The sequence below is a fragment of the Calidris pugnax genome, unplaced genomic scaffold (assembly GCF_001431845.1).
Source record: "Calidris pugnax isolate Ruff unplaced genomic scaffold, ASM143184v1 scaffold91, whole genome shotgun sequence".
Taxonomy (NCBI): Eukaryota; Metazoa; Chordata; class Aves; order Charadriiformes; family Scolopacidae; genus Calidris; species Calidris pugnax.
The window spans coordinates 864602-884927 of NW_015090898.1; the positions used below are offsets into that span (position 1 = coordinate 864602).

At 52.0% G+C, this 20326-nt stretch overlaps 1 protein-coding gene across 1 annotated transcript; it reads left to right on the forward strand.

Moving 5' to 3' along the window:
* Positions 1 to 397: 397 nt before the first annotated feature.
* On the forward strand, positions 398 to 18980 carry PTPN22 (protein tyrosine phosphatase, non-receptor type 22 (lymphoid)). Its single transcript, XM_014948459.1, has 21 exons — positions 398 to 535; positions 4274 to 4382; positions 5068 to 5144; positions 6351 to 6446; positions 6873 to 6911; positions 7329 to 7397; positions 7484 to 7543; positions 8122 to 8264; positions 8707 to 8773; positions 9582 to 9659; positions 10227 to 10319; positions 11856 to 11932; positions 12722 to 13500; positions 14451 to 14534; positions 14659 to 14789; positions 15331 to 15358; positions 15731 to 15811; positions 16101 to 16204; positions 16830 to 16860; positions 17348 to 17425; positions 18067 to 18980. The coding sequence occupies exons 1-21, from the start codon at positions 449 to 451 to the stop codon at positions 18129 to 18131; spliced, it is 2376 nt and encodes a 791-aa protein (XP_014803945.1). The 5' UTR covers positions 398 to 448; the 3' UTR covers positions 18132 to 18980.
* Positions 18981 to 20326: the final 1346 nt, after the last annotated feature.

Sequence of the window (20326 nt, forward strand, 5' to 3'; positions counted from 1 at the left end):
GGCTGCTCTCTATGCTCACCCCTCTGACTGCGGCCGAGCTGCTGGCCACAGCCCGACACGCTGCTTAAAGGAGTCAGATGTTGGGGTGCTTGGCCCTGGTCTCCAGCATTTTGGCCATCTTCATCGCGCCGTGCACGGGGAAGGGCTGGGGTGCCCAAGGGACGGGGGCAATTTGGCTCCTGCCCCCGGCGCTGCCCACGCTGCTGAGCGGTGCACGCAACCTGCCTGTGGATTTAAAAGGAGGCGCTTTGGGCCCCAGGTCCCTGTGTTTTGTTTTGTTATTTGGCCACGGTATCTGTTGCGCACTAATTTCCTTTAAGGCTTGTGATGAAGTCAGTAAACCACAGCCGCTGCGAGCGCTCCCGGGGCTGGTGCTTTCCGCTGCCGCAGGCACTTGACATGTCCCTTCCCGGGTGGCGCAGGCCAGTCCCGCTCCCTCCACAGCAACATGGACCAAAGGCAGATTCTGCAGCAAAACCTGGAAAGGATCCGAGGCAAGAAGCTGAACCGAGCCCAGTTTGTAGAGGAGTTTTTGGTAAGTTGGCTTAAGGCACGGCTCCGTGTTTCGGCTGATTTTAAAGGGAACTGCTCAGTCACTTCTCCTCCAACAGGGGTGCGATTTGCGTGGGACAATAAGATTTTCTATGAATTTTACAGCAGAAATAGACAGAGGAGTTAACTGGGGTGAAGGAAATGTAAAGGCAGAAAAGTAATTTAATAGTTTGCTTTCAAAGCAAAACCGTGTGCTTTTTAAATAATTACCCAAGAGCTTCCTGTTTTCTGCTCTGCGAATGCTCTTGTCAAGACGCGGTTTCCCTTTGCCGGGTGATAGAACTGGGGGTACAGAGAGGAGTGGGGAGCCCCTGCCCCTTCTCCCCATTGCAGCCTGTTGTACCCGTGACACACGTGTTCCTGCCAGGGATCCCCGGTTGCTGTTTGAGACGGCTTTTCCTTTTTTCATTTCAACAGACCCCCCCTGCCCCGGTACCCACTGCGGAGCGGGGAGAGGGTGTTCAGACACAGACCCCAGACTGCTCCCCCATATCAGCCCCGGGCTCCTCGGCCAGGGCTGAGGAGGTGCCGACCCGAGCAGCTGGACAGACCCTTCTCCAGCCTCGGGTGCTGCTGCGTGGAAGGGTTGTGCGTCCATTTGCAACGAGTGCGCGTGCCCCACGTCCAGCGACGCTTCTGGCCCCTCCTGGAAGTTAATTTCTTGTTCCCTAAAGGCAAAACTAGCAAAAAAATGCTGATGGTTCTCACTTTCCCCTGCGTTCTGCAGCATCTAGCTGGTTGAGATGTGTGCAGTGCCCTGATCTGGGAGCACACTGACATCTTTCTACTCGTTTGGATGGCAGGACAGCAACCCGGGGTCTCACAGCTAAAGCTGGGGATGGGGATGGCTGCTGGTCCACCAGCTGGAGGAAGGTTGCTCTGGCAGGTTTGCCTGGGCTGCTCAGAGAAGCCAAGGCACTGCCTGGCTTTGGCAGACACGGGGAAGGGCAGAACTGGTGTCTCTGTAAGATCTGAGATGTCTCAAAGTCCAGAATCACCACCGGCCCCGAGGGCCCCTGTGGGAGGGCTGCGCTGGGCAGTGGGCTCTGGGGGAGGTGTGGGGGTTACACAGGGGTGCCCATGAGATCCAGCCTGGCTTTGCCACACCAGCAGAGTCTGGCACTTCAGACACTTGGGAAAAGCTTAGTGCTCGGTTTCCAGGTGTCTGGGCTGGAGGGAAGTGATTAATTTGAGCCTGCAGTGACAGTCCGTTGTTCCATGGAACAAAGTGCTGTCACAAGCTGCTGAGCTTCCTCCTCCTGCTCAGTACCAGAGCGGTGCCGTGCCGTGCCGCGGAGCCTCCCTGCGTGTGCCAAACGTACAGTCAGTTTTCTGACCGAAATGGCAGGTAGAAGTGGTCAGGGCTGTGTTTCCTCTTGTATCTTGTGATCCTCCCAGGATGGCCCGAGCTGTCGGCCACTTCAGCAAGTGCAGCAGCCTCAACAGGCGATTGTGTTGGCTTTCATTTCCAAACTTGGTAGAAATGTTAAATGCTGTTTCTCCATCCTAATGCCTCCCCTCTCTTTGTGTGAACAAGCAAATTTGTACATGCAAATTGCGGTGATGACTGTAAATGACAGGATTATTTTTTTTTGTTCGAGTCCCTTTCTTCTGTTTGTGCAGTCCCACAGCCAGAGTTTGACCCTTATTGTTCTCGCTTGCTTTCCTGTATGTAGCCATTTCTCGAGCATTTTGATATCACTTTATGCAGGGACAGAAAAAGTAAGGTGATTCAGAGCCTCAGCTACGAGAAGACTGGCTTTGGTACTCAGTGATGGCCCTCTGTGAAAGCTGGCCCTGGAAGCTGGGGTTGCACTGGAAGGGGCAGGGGGAGGACAGGACCAACACCAGGAGAGCTTGGGATGTTACAGGGCTGTGCAGTCTACAAACCCCATCCTGCTCCCTCCTGTCACGCTGTGCCTGCCCCGCTGCTCTTGGTTAATAGGGACTGGACAGGTGGCTGTCCTGGGCCTCCTGGACCTTCTTCTAGACTCATTCCATCCAGGTTGGTGAGATGCGACTCCCATGGCATTGTGGCTGGAGAGCAGCAGGATTTAGGGTTTGAAAATTGCAGTGTAGTGTTAAAAACCATCAACTCTGACTTGGAGCTGTATTTGAATATCTGTGCACAGAAATACTGTGGAGATGAGATACTCGTGGCTGTATTTACCTTTTATCTGTGCTATTGCTAAGGGGCTGCTGGGCTCGGTCAAATATGGACAAGCTGCAAAGACCTCCAGCTCCCGGCGCGGCCCCTGGGCAAATACTGTCCTGTAGTTTGAGGCACCCAGGCCCCAACGGGCGTCATGTCCTACGGGGGCTCATCTCGAGTGGGCTGGAGTCAGGGGGTTTCTCAGCTCCTGCAGCTGCTGATACATGGGGTCAGCAGCAGGGAAGGACAGGGATGGGATCCTCAAACAGGACGAGAGCTTTTGGGAGAGTGGAAACGCAGACGCTTCTGAGCTCCCGTGGGAAGGTCAGTGGTTGCTGACTCTTGACGCAATTTATGGTGAGCACCCAAAAATCAGGACCGTAAAACCATCAGGACTCCTGTGACTCCTGCTGCTGTGCCTGAGATCTCTCGAGCGCTGGGGAGGGCTGGGGAGGGACTGGGACTGGTTTTGGTTTGGTGGCCCTGAGACCAGCGGGCTGTTTTTCCCCACACCAAGAGCGACCGAGCCACCGTTCCCACTTCCAGGGACTCAGGTCATGGTGAGGTCCACGGGAGGAGAAACCCTCTCACCTTCCAGCTCAGGCGTGTCCGTGGTCCCTTCCCTTTGCTTTCTCCCCCAACATGCAATCCCAAGTGCTCTCCTGTGCCAGCCCCATGCTGGACCCAGCAGGGATGCCCAGGAGAATGGCTCCAGGGCGGTGGGACAAGAGACTTGTCCTTTGGAGTGTCAAACAGTAGAGACACTGATTAGAGAAATGGCCTTTTGTTTTAAATCAAAAGCACCCCTTGATGGTAAGGTAGATAAAAAGCTATGAAGGAAAAAAGTACAGCAAGAACGGTGCTTTCGAAGTTGATGGTAATGAACATTGTGTGTTATTTAAAAACTGATGTCAGTGAAATAAAATTCTGTGCTTTGGCAGAAAAAAGATGCTTGAACTCTCCAGGAGTGCTACAGCTTCATCCTGGAAATGAAAGAGACGAGAGACTCATACCCTGAGGGTCGATCCTAGAGCTTCTCCGTTCTCTTTCATCAGTGCATGTCACTTCTTTGCCCTGATTGCTTGTGCTCCTTCACTGGCTTGAGTGTTGCTGTTTGCAGCTACAGATGGGAGCACCTTTACCAGAGCGAGGAAAATCAATCGATCCCTCTGTCTTTTCTGATGTCATTTGTCAAAGGTGGTTTAACGCTGTTACTCCTCTTACCTGGGTGCCATTTCTACTGAGCATGGTTCCCCTGAGTCTCACTTATTTGTGAGGGCGATGCTTTGTCTGCTGCACAAAGGCATCTCTCTGCTCCAGGAGCCGCGTGTGGGCACCGCCTCAGCACACACTTTCCATTCCTCAGCAGCCCCAGCCAGGGCTCTCAGGTGGCTTCTGTCTCTGCTTTTGCTCTGAGTGCCTCGAGAAAAGCCACTCAGGAAAGAATTAATGGTGCAGATCACGCTTTGCGGTAGCGAACCTGACCCCTGGAGACCTTCACACGTTACTCTCTAGTGGAGTGCTGTGTGTAGCACTTCTGCTGTAATTTGTTCCATTCTTTTATCACAGAAGCTGAAAAGGCAGTCAACAAAGTACAGATCGGATAAAACCTACCCTACAGAAGCATCTGAGCAACCAGAGAACATCAAGAAGAACAGATACAAGGACATCTTACCCTGTAGGTTGGAAATGGCAAATGTCCCTATTCAGCCTTTTTTTTTGTGCCAGCTCGAGTCTGTTCTCTTCCTCCCGTTCCTGCCCGCAGAGCTGCTGGGTTGTGAGCACCTGCTGCTGTGGGTTGGCCTGGAATTCTGCTGGTCAGATTTAAGGCTTTATCTCTGACTGTCGCAGCGTGTGCTCTGGAAGTCTTTGGCACGTATTTTCTACAGACAGAAAAACTTCCATTCAGTAGGAAGCCCATCCTCTAACGGTTGTCCTTGCCACCTCTGGGTGCTATTGCAGCCACATGCAAGGCCTGGTAGAGAATGGCTTTGGACAAGGATGATCAGAGAACACTGTTCCTTCCATCCATGCTAGCTTGAAAAAAATCAATCTACACTCTTGGTTGAGCCTGTAAGAGGGAGTGCAGGGTGATGCCAGGCTTGGTCTGCTCTATCATCGGGGATCAGTGTTGCTCTGGGGCAGCATCTGCAGCTCTTGCTGAAGCCCTCACCACCACCCAGAAAGGGACCTTGCCCATCCCTGCCTGCGTGGGGGCCATGGTGACTGCATGGAAGGAGGCTTGTGCAGCCCCTCGTCTGTCTGGGGGGAGCTCCCAATGTGTGGGTTCCCCCAAAGCACCTCGTGCTGCACTCTGAGGAGCTCAACAGTAACTGCTGCTGCTTCTGCTTTTGTGCCTGCAGTTGACCACAGCAGAGTGGAGTTGTCCCTGATCACATCAGATGAAGATTCTCATTACATCAATGCCAACTTCATCAAGGTATTGCTTCTTTCGTGCTGTTTTGTCATGCAAAGGTGTTTGTAGCACCCCTTTAGTGCTGCCTGGCCGCGTTGTGGCCGGAGGAGCGTGTCCCGTGGCTGCGGTGAGTGAAAGGACTGTGCAGCAGCTTCTGGGCTGCGCTCGAGGAAAATCCATGTACAGAAAACGTGTGTGATCAGTGAGTCCTTCCCACACGCCCCGGCAGCGCCGAGGGAGAGGGCTGCAGGGCGAGGGACGTGCACCCACGTCGGGGTGGGCGGTGGAACAGTTTGTGGCTCATAGCCCCCACTTCCTCCTCGGCGTTGCTGCCTTTGGTAGGTGACAGTGGTGCAAAACTGCCTGTGGCCAGAGTCACCTCACCTGGGAGCAGAGCACGGGCAGGAAACTCTGCACTGCAGCACGGCTGAGAGCCACCGCAGCGGCTGGCAGCGGGGTGGCCGGTGAGGGTCATCTCCATGGGGTGCAAAGCGTGTTTTGGAGCTCTGCTGTGCTCACAGCCCTCCTCTGTAGGTTTAGACTGGACATTAGGAAACAATTCTTCACAGAGAGAGTGGTCGGGCATTGGAATAGGCTGCCCAGGGAGGGGGTTGAGTCACCATCCCTGGCTGTGTTTAAGAACCGTTTAGATGTGGTGTTGGGGGATATGGTGTAGGGGAGAACTTTAGAGTAGGGTGGATGGCTGGGCTCGATGATCCCGAGGATCTCTTCCAGCCTAGATGATTCTGTGATAGACAGGCAGGCAGACAGAGAGATAGATGATAGATTTCTTTCATTCTCCACTGTAATGACCGAGGGCTCTGTGTAACCTGTCTGCAGAAGAGCAGACCTTCACAAGGGGGTTGGGGTTCATTCTTTGGCCACCAGCCCCAGCAGTGCCAAGCTGTGCCCCGCCATCACCTCTGGTGATGCACCACCTGCCTCAACGTCACCTCCAAGCTCCCAAACGTGCTGCAAGAGCTGGTGTTTTCTCTGGGAGCAGATCTCACCTCGAGCCCAGCTCCCTGCTTGGGTCTGTCTCTGGGGGGTTTGCACACCATTCAGTTCTGGTTGCTTAATTTAATGTAAGTGCCTAAAACTTAAGTATGTGAAAGCCCTTCTGAAATCTTAATTGTCTCATTGAAGTAAGATTGAGAAAGAGGGATGATTTTATTTCTGCCAGTGAACTGTGCAAAGATGTCTCCATGTCTGATTTGAATGCTGTTTTAGGGCGTCTATGGGCCAAGAGCGTACATTGCAACCCAAGGTCCTCTCCCCACTACTGTCATTGACTTCTGGAGGATGATTTGGGAGTATAAAGTCCTGGTAAGGTGCAGAGTTATATACCTTTATTTTTTTTTGAAAGAAAAGATTTCTGTACAGCCAGCCAGAAGTCCTTTTTGACTGAGCAAAGAGTGGGAGGGTCAGGGTTTTACTCCAGATGTTGTGTGTGCCCTGCATCCTTGCCATAAGCCTTCTCCACACTCGTGCTGAGCCAGAGATCTGCTTGTGGCTGTCTCTGCATTTGGGCTCTGAGCAGGAAAGGTCCTTGTGCCCAGGCTGTGGGTGATGTCCCCGGGTTGATCTGCCCAGGCTGTGGGTGATGTCCCTGGGCTGATCTGCCCAGCACTCGGGTGTCTGGGGAAGGCATCCCACAGAAATTCCTCGTTGCCGTTAAGAACCTGCAAGTGATTTTGCTGCCTGGATAAGAAACTTGTGTTCAGACTTTTCTAATGAACCTTCTTTCTGCAGATTGTGGTCATGGCTTGTATGGAGTTTGAAATGGGAAAGGTGAGTAACGTGTCAGAGATGGCCTCTGCGGTGACGGTGCCAGGGCAGGGTGGAGAGAGGCAGATTTTTATTAAATCTGATCAGTGGCAGCGAGTTTGTGTTCGATACAGGCTGTTTCCTGAGTCTCCAGCTACAGACTCTTACACCAGTTTCCAGCAGTGTAGCTGGTGTCTCTTGGGGGGGCAACCAGCAATGATGGATGGGGGGCTGGGGGGCTGGAACCGGCCTCCTCCTGGCAGGAATTTGGCAAAGTGGGACAGGAGAGGGTGTGGGTGGTGAATAACCAGAACCAGCAATGATGGATGGGGGGCTGAGGGGCTGGAATCGGCCTCCTCCCGGTAGGAGTTTGTCCAGCAAAGTGGGACAGGAGAGGGTGTGGGTGGTGAATAACCAAACGTGTCCTGCTTCTCACAACAGAAGAAATGCGAGCGGTACTGGGCCGAGGAGGGCTCTCCCCAGCAGTGCGGTCCCTTCACCGTCACCTGCGTGAGTACGGCTGTCACCATCGTGTCACCAGTGGTAGGAACGCGTGTCATCCCCAGAAAATGTGACTCTGACTTCTTGTTCCGCAGGAAGCCGAAGAGAAGAAAAATGAGTATGTGATTAGGACCTTAAAGGTGACCCTGAATGAGGTGAGTAGGAAAGGCCAAGGCAGGAAATGCATTTAGGTAGGTTTTTTCATATAAATAATATATTCAAATATGCACACTTTGTGAAGAAAATTTTATGGTGCTCAGCCTGCTATTTTAGATTTGACAGTAGCTGAAGGAATAAAGAAAGTAAAAAATTAATTAACCCAAAATGTCAGTTTCTGAAGCTGTTTGTCAGTCGTGGCAAATCAGACCCCCCTGGGTGAGCGAGGCCAACAGGTAAATCAAAAATGTCATAAAATTGCAATGCTCCTTTCGTTCAAAATGTCAGTTTCTGAGGCTGTTTGTCAGTTGTGGCAAATCAGACCCCCCTGGGTGAGTGGGGCCAACAGGTATCATCAAAAATGTCATAAAACTGCAATGCTCCTTTCGTAGCACGACCGTCTGCAAACTGCACCTCTAACCTTTGCCTCCTGCTGCAGTCGGGGATGGAGATGTCTGCAGCTCGACAGCTTCCCCCTGTCATGCTGGTGTCCTGGTCTGTGTCCCGGGAGCTGTGGCAGTGTCCCCTCAGTGGCACGGGGTGGCCCTGAGCCTGCCAGCACTCTCTCCTCTTCCAGGAAATCCGCACCATCCGCCAGTTCCACTATAAAAACTGGCCGGACCATGATGTCCCCTCATCCATTGACCCCATCCTGGAGCTCATCAGCGAGATTCGCTGCTACCAGCCGGACGACAGTGTCCCCATCTGTGTCCACTGCAGGTGGGTGAGCTGGTCATCGGGGGGACGGGTGGCCACAGCGTGTGGCAGCCACACAAACCTGTGGCCAAGCTCCTCTGGTGGAAGTCCGAAGGCAAAGATGTCCTCTGGGGACAGCTGGCATGGCTGGGTGGCCTGAGAGGAGAGAGGTAGCAGTTGGCTAGGAGGCCACCAACACCAAGCACGTCCCCGTGTGGGCTGGTCACCACAGGAGGAGCGAGAAGTGCCACGGTAGCACCAGCCATGCCCTCTCACCCGCAGCAGCACTGTGGGCAGGAGCCTTTCCTGGGGCAGGGGAAGGTGCACAGGGCCATCGTGTGGGTCTGCACCCACTGTGGTGTGGGACGGGAGGGTCACAAGAGGCTTTTTCAAATATCCCTGCCAGAAAAGGCAGCGTTCCCGTCCTCTGCCCCTGCTAGCGGCCCTGCTGTGGCTGTCGTTGCAGTGCTGGCTGTGGGAGGACAGGAGTCATCTGTGCCATTGACTACACCCAGAAGCTGCTGAGGGACGGGGTGAGTGTCTGCCTGGTCAGTGGCTGCCTGTGGCACCCCTGCATTGCTGTCCCCCCCTCGCCTTCTCTCCCACTACTCTCCCCTGCACCCCCTGACTGCACGCAGACGGATTCCAGCCGGGAATGGGGGGTCCCCGCTGCCTGACCAGAGAAATGCATTGGCCAAACCACTGATACCCCGTTCCCAGCTTGTGCTGCTTCTCTCTTTAGGCTCTGCATCATCCACACACTCTCCAATGCCATTGTCCCCTCCCCATCCTGATGGGAACAGCCCCCAATGCTTGTGCCGATGGGGAGAATCCTCCTCCCTCGGGCAGGACCTTCCCATCTTGAGCTCGGCTCTGCACTGGCCATCACTCTTCAATAGGGTCTTACTGCCTGGGTTTGTGTCTCTGCAATGAAGCACCAGAAATCCAGAGTTTCCAAACTATCACCTTGCTTTATGCTGACTCTGCAGTACAAATGTGTGTGAAGCAACGCCTGGGCTTGCGGTGGGTCCCTGGGACTCGCAGGGGTGGCTGCAGTGACCATGAACCCATTGATCTGGGAAATCCATGTCTTGCCCTTCATGCTGTTCTCAGCTCTGGCCAATGCTGTTATAAAAAGGGTATTTTCTGTGGAGTGCAAGACAGGAGGGAGGAGGCAAGCTGGTTCATAATGAAAAAATATCACTTAAAGCAGGTCCTTTGTTAAAAATTCTTGCAGAAGCAGGCTGGAATTTCTGACACTGCTTTAATCCACGTCATGACTTGGAAGCTGCTTGGATTTAGACCTGTCTGTAACTTTTCGTCTTTTCTCTTTCTTGCAAGATTGTTCCAGTGAACTTCAGTATTTTTAGTCTGATCCAGGAAATGCGCACGCAAAGGCCTTCCATAGTGCAGACCAAGGTACATTCGGGAAATTTTGCCAATTGGTATATTCTCCATACTGGGACGACTGGTACAGTCTCCATACTGGGATGACTGGTGTACTCTCCACACTGGGACCTCAGCTTTTACCAGCAGGGTTAGCAGTGGGGAAACACAGAGCGGTCGTGTTGCTGGGAACTGGGGTGTGTGGATGTTCTGTAAGGTCCCTGCTCTGAACAGAGGGTAGCTGACCCTTTCCCCGTGGATGGCTGGAAGGGCTTAGTGCTTGCAGCCTGGTTTATCGAAGGCTTATGCTGTGAAACCAGGGACTGTCCAGGAAATCAAGTGGGAACACTTCTCAGCTGAGATAGGCTGAAGAGGAAGCTCAATGCAGAACAGTGTTATTTGTGCACTCGAAAAACCCCCAAATGGTTCAGTCTGAGCCCTTTGAAAGTTGTGGCTTCTACCTCTTCTGAGAATTCACCCTGCAATGGACTAGAAAGTGGCAGCTCCTCTCAGGGGCTGATGCTTGCTTTGGGTACAGGTGACCATATACAAGTCCTGCAGGGCTGGCTCTCATCTCTGCTTTATCTCTCTGGGCCACAGGAGCAGTATGAGCTGGTTTATGATGTGGTGATCGAGCTCTTCGAAAGGCAGATTAAAGCACTTGATGCCCAGGAAGATTCTGCTGCTTCACAGGTACAAGTCTCCAGGATAAACACGCTGCCTCTCACCTCGGGCATTCCTGCTCTAACCTCATTCCTGCTGCAGGGTTTCCTCCACACACCTGGGATGAATCCTGTGTTTTCTGCTGCCCTCGATGCCCAAACTGAGCCTCTTTTCACGTTAACCCATGAGAATCCAGCTGTTTCCCTGGATGTGCAATGCTTATCACAGGATTTGGTCCCAGGCGAGAGCTAAACTTTTTTTTTTGGTCTCGAAACCTTTTATATATATTTTTATAATTGTTTAATGTAATGAGTGACTAGAAAAGCGCCAGCTATCTACAGTAGCAGCTGATTTCCATGTGGGTGTTCCAGTGAAACTTGTCTTGATGGAGTGCTTGCAAGGAACAGAGTGACTTTCAGTCTGGGCTGGGGAGCTTTGGGTACACACCGGGGTATGGCCAAGGGTGCAAGATGGTGCTTCTCTAGTGCAGAAACCAGCGTTACAGCTGGTCTGGGGGAGACAGTAGGCTGAAATAGCTTGTGAGAACACACATCAAATCTTTCAAGTCTCATACACCTCCAAAGGGAAACTATGTGGTCTTGGTATGAAGTAGCACATGAACAGGAACATCCAAAGCATCCATGGTTAAGCTTTTCTTTGCTCTTGCTGTTCTTTTGTGGCGTGAACTTCACCTTTCCTGTGCAGCCGTTTGCAATCTGGCTGAAGTCAACGCCTTGCCATTCTTAGGCAAAGGCTGAAATTACAATTAGCAGAATTTGTCATGAGCTTTTTTCTAAAGAATTGGGAACAGGATCCTGTGATGGGACTCGTGCCTGAGTTTTGCTGTAGCTCTTGCAGGATGTTCCAAGCTGGGCAAGAAAGAGCCATTTTCTGTGTGTTGTGGACAATCTGTAAGCAAAGGAGACAAAGGACTAATTTAGGGAAACTATGTGGTCTTGGTATGAAGTAGCACATGAACAGGAACATCCAAAGCATCCATGGTAAAGCTTTTCTTTGCTCTTGCTGTTCTTTTGTGGCGTGAACTTCACCTTTCCTGTGCAGCCGTTTGCAATCTGGCTGAAGTCAACGCCTTGCCATTCTTAGGCAAAGGCTGAAATTACAATTAGCAGAATTTGTCATGAGCTTTTTTCTAAAGAATTGGGAACAGGATCCTGTGATGGGACTCGTGCCTGAGTTTTGCTGTAGCTCTTGCAGGATGTTCCAAGCTGGGCAAGAAAGAGCCATTTTCTGTGTGTTGTGGACAATCTGTAAGCAAAGGAGACAAAGGACTAATTTGACACAAAAACGGTTCAAGCCCGGATGTGGTTTTGTAGCTCGTGGCCAAACCTCTCGCCCACCTCAGCCTCGCTGTCCTGAAAACGCTCTGCAGAGCACATGGCTGACGTGTCACACGTGGGACTGGGCTGAGGTGTCTCAGGGTCTGCCTGGGGACCCGACAGCAGAGGTGTCTGTGCAGGCTTGGAAATTCCAACTCCTGAAATGGCATGTTTGTGTTCTTTGCATTCTTTCTCCTCACTCCTGCTTTCTGACCTTTTCTTTCACTAGGTACAAACAAGGCATCCTGTGGCCAAGCCTCTTCTGACTCCAGTGGAAGATATCTATTCCCTGAGTTTACTAACCTGGTAAGGCCATGGCACAAGCACCCTGGGTTAGCATTTTCAGTCACCCGTGCGATTTCAGGAAGATGCATTTTTTAACATGTGCTTTGTGACACAGTTCTGTTTGAATGTAGCATTTAATTTATCAGCAGGATCTGTTGCCTCCCATGAGTCCCACTCTGACTCTCACTGTTCTGAGCATAACTCTCTTCTCGTTGATGAGACTGAGTCTCAGCCTCTCCCCTGTGGGCATTATCTGCCCCCTCTTCTGCCCGTGGGTCTGTTTCATGTTGTGCTCACATGATGTTTCCCGTAGGCACTGAAAACATGTCATAGGGCAATATAAAAAAAGTCTCTTGTACCTGGAGACCCCCCCAGTGCCGGTTCCCCTCAGCCCAGAGTGGTTCACCCTGCCCAGGAGCCCCAACCAGTCCTGTCTTCCAGCTTCCCATGCTGCTCTGGTGCCCACATCGGAACCTGATGTGGGCAGCTTCGGAGGGGGGTGGGATCTTCCTGTGGGCATCTTGTGGTTTGCAGTGTCTGCTTTCTGTAAAAAACTTCACTTTTTGGTGCAGCCTGCACTGAGGGTGTATTTCACGCATTTAAAAGGGCTCCTCTGATGCACCATTTGATGGTGTTTGAAGATGCACCAGGGAGCAGAGTCCTGCCTGGTGCTCCTTGCTGGAGGCTGCAACGAGCTCTGTGTTGCTGGGTCTGCTCTCAGGAGCCATGTTGTGGGGCCCCGTTAGCAGATTAACGGGCATTTCTGAGTACTAGATGGCTTTGAGTTCATATCGTGGTGCTCTGTTGCAGCTCGGAGCAAGAGCAACAGGATGTGCATCGAGGTCTTCCTCCGGCGGTACAAAGCAAAGCCCCCCCGACATCGTGGTCTGCCACGGGAGGACAGGACAGCCCCGGACATGGAGCCCAGCCCATCAGACAGGCCATCTCCTTCAGCACCTTGAACTTCATCAACTGCAGGAAGGTGGCTGTCGCCCCGATGTGGGGCACTGGGGACACTCTTCAGAAGCACCGCAGTTTGGAGCTCAACAGCATCTCCCCGGAGCAGCTGCTTCTCCCCCTGGAGCCGCCGGGAGCCGGCAGGGGAGGGCCCCGTGGCAGACCCCCTCTGACACGGACTACATCATCCCCCTTCGTGCTGCCGCAGCAGGGAGAGGGCTGGAAACAGGGTGGAGAGGATGCAAAGCCCATTTTGAATTCACAGTTGCCAAACGCCGGCTACTCGAGCTCTCGGGTGAAGACGCAGGACAGATTTTCCCCTGTGGAGCCAATCCACTTGAGCCGAGACGTGGATGGCCCCCCAAGCCGCAGGAAACATGGACAATGTCCTTACCCTTACTGCTGCTCAGCAGAAGACCCCTACTTCTCTTCCCTCTCTCCAGACGACCCCGCGTCCCCCGTGTTTGCCAAGAGCTTTGCGGAGGGGCAGGATGCACCTCTCCCTCCTGGAGCTGCGAGGGCCCCGCTGCAGCCCGCCATGGCCAGCCCCCCGCCGCCCGGGGCCGTGTCCCACCGTGCTCCACGGCTGCGTGACGAGAGGGTGTCCTCCCCGAGCAGGATGTCCTGCCCGAGTAAGTGGGGGGCTCTGCAACGAGCAGGGTTTGGTGAGTGGGGATGGTGATGCACTGGAGGGGTGTCTGATGGTGCCCAGGCAGGGCTGCGGCTGCTCCTTGGGGCTGTGCTCCCACGGGAACATCCTCGCACTCATTTCATCCTGCCTTAAATTTTTTCCATAAAAATAAATGACATTTTTAGAGCAGCATGGTTCTGGGTTTTGCACTACACAGCTGCTCTGGGCTACTGTGTCACCAGGTTGGGCTCTCAGGGAAATGGGGCCAACTAATTTTTAAAGACCAGGCTTCAAACAGGCTGATCTTAAAACTGGCTGATCCGAGAAGCGGTCAGAAAGCTCCCAGAAATGGTTTTCTCTGAGGAGCTACTTCCCAAGTCAAAAAGCCGCTCCTCCCTGCAGAGTGTCCTGTGTCGTGACATCCCACTGAGGCTGAGCAAACCAGGACTTCAGCATTAGTGTCTTTCCCAGATCTGTAGCCTTAAAACCATCCCCTGCCGTATGAAGAAGGAGAACCCTTCCTTGCTCTGGTCAGTCCTGGCCCAGTCAGACATTTCCCATTGTCCACAGCTGTGGCGTTGGCTGGGCTGCGTCCTGCTCAGCATTCAGTGCCCATTGTCACAGCACTGTGCTCGTTATCTGGGTGCTGGAGCCTCTCGAGAAGCACTGGGAGCTGTGACACTAGCCCCACAGCGATGGTGGCCATGGGCCAGCGTGCTGGGCCTGCGCCCCTCATTGTCAACGGGCAATGGCAGCTCTGTGGCTGGCGCTGCTGGACACCCACCCTTGGGGCCACGTAGCTGGTGGCAGGAGAAGTGGTGCTGAGGACTATCTGGATTTTTATCTTCCGTTTAGAAGCGTTTAACCATCATCTCTGGTGCGTGGGCTGGGCGAGAGCAGTCAGCTCTGAGTCTCTGCCATCCGGTGATCTGTCCCTGTCTCCCCAATTAGCCATCCTGCCACAGCCAGAAGATGATGATCCTCCGCCCCTGCCCGAGCGAACCCCCGAGTCCTTTATCGTGGCTGGAGAATCTGGTAAGTGCATTTAACAAAGTGGGGGCCGAGCAGTGCTCTGGGGGTTCTCCCCACATCTGTATGGTGCCTTTGCTGCGGCTGCCGGGGATGGGAAATGACCTCTCTTGTGTCCAACTGTTTCTAGGACAATTTCCTCTGGCCACTTCTGATTTTCAGCTTCCAGCCAGAAACACAAATATCGGAACCTCTCTGGAGTGGAGTGGTGAGTCTCACTCAGAGAAGTTTAACAACTCGGTGAGACTCAGACCGTGTAAGGTGCGTACGTGGCTTTTCATCTCTTCTCCAGCGCTATCACTATGCCAATCTCCTCACCATGTTTCCTTCTGTGAGAAAGGCTCTAGTTTTGGCACTGTGCACTTTACATAAATTATTTCAGGGTTCAGGACTGGGAGGAAGATGTGGTCTCAGTCAGGGTCCTCTTTATCAACGTCTACTTTACTCCAAACATTAATTTTTGAGGTCCTGAATCCCAGACAAGGTAGTACGAATATTGTCCCTTTTAGAGAAGGATGATGACGACAGGAAGTCAGTGTTCTGCTGAGGTTCACACCGCCCGGTGGAACAGGCAGGAGCTGAACCAAATTTAGGCATTTCTTGACCATCCCATAGAGGAATGATAGCTTTGTAAAGTGAAACAATAAGGCGTAAGTCTATCTTCCATTACATGAGCATGGAGGTGTGTGTGGGAGGGTGTTTGCACATAACATCATTTCCTCGCCTTCTCGGGCTTGCTTGTGTCAAGGGAACCACGTTTGGCTGTGCCATTTCAAACACTTTCCTTGTTTTTTGTTTCCAGAGTGTGAAGCTTCGGAGCCCACAAACAGGTATAAGTTTAATGCTGGGATAAACTGTCTTTGGAAATGAGGTCTGCTTTTTACTGAAGCTGCTTTACCATGCTCAGTAAATGTCTTTAGGATCTGTGCTCCGTCCAATGGAAACTTTGTGTTGCTAAGTAGTTCTGCAACTAAATAGTTCTAAACAGAACTAGACAGTTCTGCAACCAAACGAAGAGCTAGTTCTGTATTTCCTAACCCACACATGACGATGGTCCCTGCAGCCTCCCCAGGCTGAGGGCTGTCGCATCTTTAGCTGATGAGATGACTGGCCTATGCCAGTTAAAGCACTGTGGACCTCTCAGTGAAAGGATATATCTATTTAAAGCTTGCCAACCAGCTCTTTTATCTTTACTTTCTTAGAGACAACCCGGGATCGCTCTAACTCTCCTCCTCCACTTCCTGAAAGAACCCCAGAGTCATTTGTTCTTGCTGAGGCAGCAAGTAAGTGACGAGTTATTTTCTCAGCATGTAACTGAGATTTTACACTCACACCTCAGCCTGCAGGGAGCTGAGGAGATCGCACTTGTGCAAGGCATCACCAATGGTAGCGCTTCGGGACTGAATGCAGGAGAGTTCAGCAGATAGAAAGAAAGTAAAGGCAACTGGGGGACCTGCTGGAAACTTCTAGAGCTGCTGCATTACAGGAAATGAAAAGCAACAACAAAGCCCTTAGAAAAAAGCAAGAGGGTTCTTGAATGACCTCTGAAAATGTTGTGATCTGTGTTCCCAGGTCTGCAGCCTGCTGCTAGAAATTCTATGTCAAGTCCTCTGGGCTCGGAGAAGAGCACTTCTGAAACGTGGCCAGAGCCTACGAAATGCTTCAGGAGAAGCAAGGTAACGGAAAGGAGACGAAGCAAGAGCCATTGGGAAGGGAGGGGGAGAAGAAGAGATGTTCTAGTTACAGCTACTGCTGCTTTCTCACTGCCGACCTTGTGAAAATTGCCTGCTCTGAGACCGCTCATGTTTAGGGCAAGGAAACAAGACTAATAAAAATACTCTGGTGTAGAATTGCAAACTAAAGCCCCGTCTGTGCTAGAACAGTCACACAGCCCGACCTGTGCGAACGCCTCGGGCTCCGAACACCCCCATCCCAGCTCCTCTCAGGAAAAGCTGCTCCAGTGGAGTCCAAATTCTCATGTTGGGCAAGTGCTGCTCGTCAGCCCTCTCCTCCTCCTGTGGCCCTCGTTAACTATCTCATGTGCAATTGTACTTCGGGATGTTACAGTTGAGTACAAAAGCATTTGAGGAAAGCAGCAGGAATAATGGAAACTGGAGGCATTTGGGTTGGGTAGAAAAAAGGCAGGGACAAACCGAGCAGCAGAAATCTGCATTTCAGTTTGGGCACAATGCTTCTTGTGAGACGTGTAATTTATCAGTGCATTCCCTTCATCATAGTACCTGAGCTACTGCTCCCTACATTTTTTTCCAACAAGCTGCCTTTTTTTTTTCTTCCCTACAGAGCTTGAAAATATTGAAAAACGTGAAAAAGAGTAAGTCTGCATCTTCCTGATGGCTTTAAGCAAGTGGGGCAAGAACTTGCCCCATCCTGGATTCTACCCAGGGTACACGGAGCATAAATAAGGAGTTTCTCATTAAGTTGCCTTTGATCTATAATTAAGATGCTTATCTGGCAAACAGGACCTCTAAAAACTGTTTAAAGTGGTTCTGAGGAAATATTTTCTGAATGGACTGTGCTGCAGTAAAGCACTCACCCCCTGCTACGAGCAAATAACGTCCTTAAAGCCGTGTGACATTCCAGCTCTGAAGTGGACTGTGCTGCAGTAACGCGCTCGCTCCCTGCTACGAGCGAGTAATGTCCTTAAAGCCGTGTGACATTCCAGCTCTGCAGCTGGAAGATGCTTAACTTTGTCTTGTGCTGTCACGCGTGTCTCTGCGTGTTTTCCCACACGCGTGTCTGAGCCCAGCTCTTCAGGGAATTACCACAGTGACTGAGTGCTTCTCATTTCTTATTTCTAGGCATCTGCAGCCCATCTTCACAGACAAAACCATCAGAATCGGCCCCATCAAACCATTCCAGGTCTTTCCTTAACTTTGGTATGGTTTTGTCTTTATATTTTGGGGTGGGAAGTGCCTGTTTTTTGAAAGTCTAAATGCAGGTACAGGGCTGAATGCTAAAAAATTACAAACATTACAAATGTTTATTAGTTTTTCACTCATTCACAACTTTATGCACGAACTGTTTAAAGACCAGGTAAGGATGGAAAACATAGACCCTGAAACCTGCTCTGACAATTGTTTCTCAGAGTGTGAACAGCCTGAAGCGTGTGTTTGTCTTTCCTGTATCTCAAAGCCTTTATGTGGCGACAGAGACAGCGGAAGAAAAGACAAAGCCGTGGCACAGGGCAGCTGCTGACGCTGGGTAACACCACAGAGGAGAAATACCCTGTTTTCCACTTAAAATTCTTCTACAAGAGAGTGGTCATTTATTAGATTTGGCATAAAATCTAGTTATCTTGATATTGCTGCTATAATGACAGTATTTGTCAGACAGACACACCCATAGGCTGTTTCTGCTCCAGTTGACTTACAGCTACAGGATGTTGTTTTAACTTAAAGTTTGGGAAAGTACTGAAATTTCAAGTATTTTTGAATAACGTATTATCCTAAGGAATTACACAATCAACACCTATAACATACAGAATCTGTTGCATTAAAAAAAAATCATTTCTTCCCAGGCTTTGCAAATCGATTTTCAAAACCTAAAGGACCAAGAAACCCACCCCCAGCATGGAACATTTAGATATTATTTACAGGAATTTGTGATTCGTGAAGTGCTGCTGATCCGCCTGGAGTGCTCATCCCAGTGAGGTTTCCATCACAGTAAATACCCCAAAAGCTGTTGCGTGGTACTTGCAGCTCAGGCACTACTTGAACGTTCCTCATCAGCTAAAGTTTCAAAGCAGAGGAGCTCACAGAGTAACCAGCAGCCCAGCACTTTCAGCTAATTTACGACAGGATGGAAACTAGAAGTGGGAATAGGTATTTTATCCTAAGGAAGGACACATTTCTGTTGTGTTTTGGAATGTATTCACTTCGAAAGGATGGCTTTGAACTCTCTGAGACAGAGCAGTGTGCACTGGTGAGGGGATCCAGCCGGGATGCTGAGGGATGCAGAAGGACCATGGCAGGACCGAAGCAGGATCAGGCTCTGGAGGCTGTGAAGGCAGCACGGATGGAACTTCACCCCCGGGATTACAGACCCCAGCTTCTGAAGTGTTTACATTTCTTGGAGTAAAACAGAATTAGCATCTCAGGTTTTAGAAATTATTTTCCCTTTAGGTTTCTTTTTTTTCCATCTGAGTGAATCAGATGATTTGTCTCGATTGTCGCTCAGTAAGACTAAGATGCTGACTGACCACAGAGGGACTGGACCAGCGCTATCGGGTGGCAGAGCGTGCTGACCTGGCTGCCCGTGCCACCCAAAAAACCAAACCCCAGTGAGCAGAGACCACTGGCAGCGCGTGTCACCACGTCCCACAGCAACCCCAGGGCAACACCTCCAATGCACGTCTGGGGAGATGACATTTCTAGACAGATTCCTCTGCTATTTATATCCTCAGCGGGAAGGGATAAAGATGTTGAAAACGGCTTTGTGTGATTGTTTTCTGGCAGAGAGGGGAAAACAGGGTGGGAGCAGTTATTTGGGGTGAGGGTGGCAGAGCCCTGGAAGAGGCGGCCCAGGGAGGGTGTGGAGGCCCCTTCTCTGGGGATGAAGCCCCCCCCGGGTGCTGTCCCGAGGGATGTGCTCTGGGAACCCGGCCTGGGCAGGGGGTTGGACCGATCATAGAATCATAGAATCGTCTAGGTTGGAAGAGACCCTTGGGATCATCGAGTCCAACCATCTCCCCTACTCTACAAAGTCCTCCCCTACACCATATCCCTCAGTACCCCATCTAAACGTCCCTTAAACACATCCAGGGATGGGGACTCAACCCCCTCCCTGGGCAGCCTGTTCCAATGACCGACCACTCTCTCTGTGAAGAATTCCTTCCTAAAGTTCAGTCTAAACCTATCCCCCCTAATGTTCAGTCTAAACCTACCCCCCCTTGTGCACTGGATGCTGGAGATACCTAGGTGGAGGCCCAAAGACAGCATTGTGAATGTGAAAATGCACCATACAGGGAAAATATGTGAAAGCAGACTATACGAAACTAAAGGCCAGCCAGCCTTGGTCTTTGAAAAAGCAAATGACCTGAACGTGCAGTTAGATCCTTGAAAAATTCCCCATACTCCTGTACTCGTTGAAAACTTCTGGCGAGTCATTTTTAAAGAATAAAACAGTAAAGAATTTTTAAAGAATAAACAGATAATCATCTCTAGAAGGTTAGAAGGTCCTTTCCAACGCCGACAACCTCCGTGATTTGGGGGATTGGGTCAAGACCGGAGCCCGCCGGCCGCGCCCAGAGACCTCCAGCCGCTCCCCCGGCACCACAAACCCGCACCTCACGGGCCCGAGGCCCGCTCCGAGGGGAGCAGCCGCTCCCGCTCCCGCTCCCGCCCGCCCGTGACGGACGCAGCGTCTCGTCACGCGTGAGAAACCCCGCGGAAATAAAGCGTGTTTCTGGCCGCGCTGTGCGAGGGTCCGGTCCCGGGGCTCCCGGCGCCGCCATGACGGACCCGCGCGCAGCTCCCGGCGCCCTGCGCGCCGCTGGGCCACGTGACACACCCCCCCCTTTCCCTTCCCGGCACCCCCCGCGCACGCGCGCGCCCCCGGACTACAGTTCCCGCCGCCGCCGCCGGGAGCGGGCCGTGGCGCGGCGCCTGCGCGGTGCCGCCCCGGCGCTCGGGCCATTTAAATGTGTGTGAGGGAGACTGTGAAATGGCTGCGCAGGTCGCTGCGGTGCGCGCCGTCTCCCGGGCCCCGGAGGAGCCGCCTCCGCTTCCCTCAGGGGACCGGCCCGGCCGGCCCCGTGGAAGCGGGCGGCGGCGACGGGG